Genomic DNA, 6,000 nt, shown 5'->3' with positions numbered 1-6,000 from the left:
GAGAAAAGGGTGAGGCAGGGAGTTAAAGGTGCCTGCTAATGTCATGGATTGCCAGTATTTACACAAGTAGACAATTCTTGATAACATGTAAATGTTTTCACAGTTTGAATTCTCTATATGGACCAAAAGCTAGAGTTATTTTGTGAATTTATTATAATTTTTTTCAAAGACAACTTCATTTTGGAACAAAATATACAATGGGAGCTCTTTCTAAGAACAAGTTGGAGGGAGATTTGAGAATTACCTCAGAGATTTGAAAGGGCCATTGCAAGGCCAACAGGAAGTACAATAAACACGGAGGGCGGGTGAGCCTTTTTTGTGATCCTCTCCAGCCCTAGACAGGTGTAACTTGGGAGAATCATGCTTTGTATTCAATTCATGAAATTTTCTACTCCTAGTATGTTCACATTGATTGTAACATCAACATAATGCTTTAATAATACATATTTTAAAGTAGTGTCCATATTTCTCCTGTAGCTGTAAAAGTAATCTAGTTTCAGAAGTGCTTTTTCATTCAGCAACAATTTGTGGCAGGCATTGTGGTAGATGTTTGGGATACACATATTAGAGACATATTTCTGTGCTTTTGGTGTTAAAACCTAGTTAGAGGAGCTAGCCTTAAACCTGTCTTCCACCTTGGTACATCCCCCCCACCCCAAAAAAAGAGCATTAAAGAATTCAAGGGACTGAGTTTCTCCTTTCAGATTGCACATTGAAATGACTTGAGGAACAGTGAAATCCACTCCAAAATATACAGTTGCGGGAGTCCCAGCAAGAATGTCCTCTGGTAGGACTCAGCCGTTTGCATGGCTTAAAAGCTCCTTGGGTGATTCTGACGCAGAAAGGATGGCAAACTCACACAGAGCAGGTCGAGAACACAAACGAGAGGATGGCTGGCTCTCCTCTTGAGGAGTAAGGAGGGTCAGCGCTTCATAAGTGAGTTTTGAGCTGATTCTTGAAATGTTGATTGCTGTTCCCCAGGAAGATTTAAGAGTCAGGAAGCTGAGCCTGCTACTCCTAGAGCCTAATATTTAAGCCATCAGATAATGGACACATGGCTGGTCTGGGGCAGGGATGGGAAAATTTTTCTAGAAATGGGAACATGTGCAAAGTCTGGCTTGAAAGAAGGAATGTGGAGTCCATTAGAGGAAATGGGAGATAGCCGACGTGTCTAGAGCACAGAAAGCAAGTGGGACCTGGTGGAACGGATGATGCTACACAGATAGGCAAGGAACTGAGCATGAAGGGCCCTGACAGCCATGTGAAGCACCCCACTTGCTCCTAAGAGCAGGCATTGAATGTCATGATTGGATTTTCCTTTCTACATGATTATGGCGACTGCTTTATGAAGAGTAAGAGATTGGAAGTGGGGACAGTGGAAGCTGTTGAAAGATGATTGCAGAACTCCTCTGAAGAAAGGGTGGCAGCCGGCACTAGAGGGAGCCAGGGAAATGGAGAAAATTGCTTGAATTTGAAAGCTATGAAAGAATCAGAATTGTGAGCCAGGTGAGTTAGTGGGACTAAAATCAGCTACTGCTGAAAATGTCATTGCTTTTTTCCTGACTTCATTAAATTAGACTAAAAATTCAATACTTATAAGTATTAAATAGTTCAGTGCTAGCACGTATGGGTCATGTGTATCCAGTAGTCCCCCTTGTCTGCAGTTTCCTTTCCCCAGTTTGGCCAACCGCGGTCTGGAAGCAGATGATCCTCCTTCTGACAAATCATCAGACGGTCAATAGTAGCCAGACACTATGTCACGGCGCCTGCAGAGTTCCCCTCGCTTCATCTCATCACATAGGTGTTTTATCATGTCAGATCACCACAAGAAGGGTGAGCGCAGCATGATGAGATATTTTGAGGGAGAGAGTCCACATTCACATAACTGTTATTAGGGTATACTGTTATATGGTATACTGTTCTATTTTATTGTTTTTAATCTCTTGTTTCCTAATTTAAAATTAAACTTTGTCATAGGTATGTATGTATAGAAAAAAATGTAGTATATATAAAGTTCAGCACTATCTGTGATTTCAGGTGTCCAATGGGGGTCTTGGAACATATCTCCCATGGATAAGGGGGAACCACTGTATATCTTTTGAAATTTATATTAGAAATGTAAAACTGTGGGGTAGACTGTCAAGTGGACAAATAGAAGAGTACCATAAATAAGATCAGATACATAAAATTATAAAAATTATTTTTAAATGTCAAGGGTTAGTGTCATCAGCTAAGGAGAAGTAAGATTCCTCTAGCTGAGGGGGCTGTGGCCAGTCCACCATATCCTGCAAGAATCATAGCTAGGGCTGGACTTTTTGAGGGAATAGAATGCGGGGGCATACCTANAGGGCATGCCTAGTGTTTAATAACATGATACGGCTGGGGGCCCCTGGGTGGTTCGGTCAGTTGAGTATCCGACTCTTGATTTCAGCTCGGGTCATGATCTCAGGGTCATGGGATTGAGCCCCACATCAGGCTCCGGCTGAGCATGGAGCCTGCTTAAGATTCTCTCTCTCTCCCTCTCCCCCTATCCCTACACCCATGCTCTCTCTTTCTCGAAAACAAAACAAAACAAAACAAAACAAAACAAAACATGATATGGCCTTTTTCACAGTCTATCTCATTTAATCCTCATATTATCCCTTTGTGAGTGGAATGAACTTACAGATGAAGAAACCGTACTTGAAAAGACTTTATGGCTGTCTAAAGCTACAACATGCATAGTTGTATCTCATGCTACTGAATTTAACTCAGATCCGTGTAATAATAACAGATCATATCTCACGTTGTAGTTGGATCTTCCTTATTTGAATACTATTACCAAGATTTCCCTGCTGCATAAAAGCAAAGATTAAGACCCTGGAAGTGTCATCAGTTAGAGATGGAGCAACACCAGGCAATGACAGGAAGGGGAACGTAGGATGGTCACATTTGTGACAAGGCAAAATCGAGGAAGAGAGAGTTGCTGGGAAACACGAGAGAATTTTAACAGGAAAGAAAATGTTCTGAAACACCTTTGAAGGAAATGAGTAACTGGGGAGTAAATTCAATCATAGGAAGATGAGAGAATCAGTTCAAGTTGGGACTTAAAAGGCAACAAATGTACAGTCTAGACCCAGATGAATTCTTTGAGTTTACATCAGTGCCTTTTTAGAGGGTAGTTATCAGTTTTTCACTCAAAGATCTATTCTGAAGGTCTTGTTGCGTTGGGGTGAAAGTTGTCAAGGCCTCTTTGGTCTGATCTGAAGGAAAGGTGAGCTCTTCTAACCTCTAAAAAAATAGCAGAGATTTCTAGAAAAAAAAAAAAGACTTTCTTAGAGTTTCTGAGGCTGTAACTTATTTGCTGTAGTAACTAGAAGTGATGATTAGTGGGGAGGAAAAGAGGAGAGAGGTGTTCAGTTTCTAATCCACCAGCTGGGAGTGGAAATAAATCACACAGATAAATTCAAACCAAGTTGAAGCACTATAGTTAGAAACTCTGAAGCAGCCATAGCAAAAAGAGGATGGGGAGTAATGATATATATATCCTCTCCCAGACTGTGAAAGTTTTAGAATTAGGAGAGATTATTCAGATGTTGCAGTGTCCCTCATTTTGTGGGTGAGGGATGAACTGACCTGATAAAAAAAGTTCACACCTTTATGAAAAACGAACCACTCCCCTGCTCCAAAGCCTCTGTGGGCTACCTGTAGCCTGTCCCTAAGGCATGGCCTTGCTTTCTGTTCTTCTGTAATCTGGTCTCAAATTCTATTTCTAATCTCAGGTCCACCCCTACCTCCTGTTCTTTGGATGAGCAGAGGTGAACTCTTCCAGACCAACATGGCACAGTGGTTAAAAGTGTTCCTTCGGGGGCTAGAAGGCTGGGAGCTGAGAGGTCAGGGAAGTGAGCTGTGGGGGCAAGGCTGTTCCAGACAAAGGGAAGGCATGTATGAAGGCACAGGCTCGGAGAGGCAGGGACATATGCGTATTGGTGTTCAGGCTGGAGGGTGGCCTGCGGATGAGGAAAACGGAGCGATTAGGTAGGTTTACACTTTCTTGTGAAACGTTTTGTGAATTAAGCTAAGCACTTCAGACATCCTCCCTCCCCCACCCCCATCGCCCACCATCCCTCTAGCAGCTGCAGAAGATTTTAAGCAGTTAGTAACATATTCAAACTGCTTTGTTTGAGAGAGAATTCTGGATGCATTTCTACCGATATCCTTCTATGTATGAATTATGTTTCTGCTAATATTTAATTTGGGAGTTTTGAGTGCATTCTCCCCATCATATCAATGTTTTTTTGTTGGCTAGTCGGGAATGAACATAGGTTATCAGAATGGTGCATAGAAGAATCAGATACTCTAATATGTTGGTATGTGTGCTCTATAAAGTACATGGACTATTACATGAAAGATCAGAATTTGAATTACCTTGTTTTTAATTTATTCGTTTAAGGTCTGACAGCAGCAGCCGCAGCAGCTGCCGCCGCTACCAATGCAGCCATTGCCGAAGCAATGAAGGTGAAAAAAATCAAATTGGAAGCCATGAGCAACTATCATGCCAGTAATAACCAACATGGAGCAGATTCTGAAAATGGGGACATGAATTCAAGTGTCGGTAAGTTGTATGTTCATGGAAACTTTTGTGATCATGTGGCTACCAAATTACTTTCTTTTCCAGAACAAAACTATGAGGTGCCCGTTCAAGAAGTTGGTACTTTCAGCTTAGAAAACTGTGTATTTTGGAGATGCTTTTTGGCCCTCTAACAGCATGCACTCTGAATAAATCATTAACAACATAATTTTTAAATACAGGATCAACGTTATGTAGGCAACTTCTAACAGCATTCAGTTAAAATCTTTTGTAATACAATTAAGCTTTAATAATCAGAATTTTATTTTACTTTATTTTAGGTTAGTTTAGTTTTCATAGCGTGCATGCATGAATGCGTGGGGAAGGGCAGAGGGAGAGAGAGAATTTTAAGCAGGCTCCACACCCAGTGTGGAGCCCCATGCAGGGCTCTATCTCAAGACCCTGAAATCATGATCTGAGCTGAAATCAAGATTCAGACATTTAACAGACTGAGCCACCCAGGTGCCCCAATAATCAGAAATTTAAAATACTGACTATAGGTAAGGTGACCAGAATATTTACAGATAAACCCATACTTTATCTTTTTAATTCCTAATGGATTTGTTATCAAATAAGTTTGTATCACCATCAGAATATATAAACTTAATTGTACTGCCAAGAATAATAATTATGTTGAGAGTTGATTCTATATATATATAACCATTACCAATTTCTCTCATTGTAAATATACAACTTTAATTTCTCTTGATTTTTTTTCCTTTCTTGAGATGTGGAGAAAGAGATGAAAAGTTAATAGTCATTGTTTAAACCAAAACCAACAGCTTTCTCTTCGCAGAACTCATTTAGGTAGTTCATTTTTTCAAACACAATTTCACATGTAAGTTAACTTTTTTAACTGACGATATCTTTCTCATCTCTGTGTTGGTGAGATAAAACATTGTATTCTGCCACTGCACTGTATTGTTTCTCTTTCAAATATAGAAATAATTCTCAAAATATAATTTAGCAAGAGAAGCTTGGCTACTACAAGATATGTGTAAGGTACTCTATCCAACATACGTCCACAAAGCACGCAATAATTCATGGCAGTTCTATTAAATTTTCTTCTCCATGCAGTGTTTTAATAGATTATTTCTGTAGATAATCAGCAGCTCTCTAGTCCAATGCCATATAGTTAAGGGTATATGAAGGAATACTATGGATTATAGTAATAATCATTCTTTCAACAGTTCCATGGGAGCATACACTAGATGTGAATGTCAGAGTCGGAAGTCATTTTCAAATATATGCACAATACAGAAAATACCATTGCTTCAGTGATGCCAAAGGGTAGCTCCTAATGTAGAAAAGGGAAAAATAGACTTTTCCGCATAGTACTACACGAGAGAAATAGAATAATAGGTTTGATTTGAGAGTAGGTTATAGAGAAG

At 39.9% G+C, this 6,000-nt stretch overlaps 1 protein-coding gene across 1 annotated transcript in view; it reads left to right on the top strand.

The window, feature by feature from the left end:
* DACH1 (dachshund family transcription factor 1) overlaps nt 1-6,000 on the top strand; it is a gene marked incomplete at its 5' end in the record, with an annotated part of 415,054 nt that overhangs the window by 222,052 nt on the left and 187,002 nt on the right. Inside the window, one exon of the mRNA XM_011218601.3 lies at nt 4,433-4,594. Within this exon, the coding sequence (XP_011216903.3) occupies nt 4,433-4,594 (162 nt within the window). The remainder of the gene's footprint in view (nt 1-4,432; nt 4,595-6,000) is intronic.

This window comes from Ailuropoda melanoleuca, chromosome 7, assembly GCF_002007445.2.
Source record: "Ailuropoda melanoleuca isolate Jingjing chromosome 7, ASM200744v2, whole genome shotgun sequence".
Classification (NCBI taxonomy): Eukaryota; Metazoa; Chordata; class Mammalia; order Carnivora; family Ursidae; genus Ailuropoda; species Ailuropoda melanoleuca.
The sequence above is the reverse complement of the archived record's forward strand: the minus strand, read 5'-3'. Positions and strand labels throughout refer to the sequence as shown.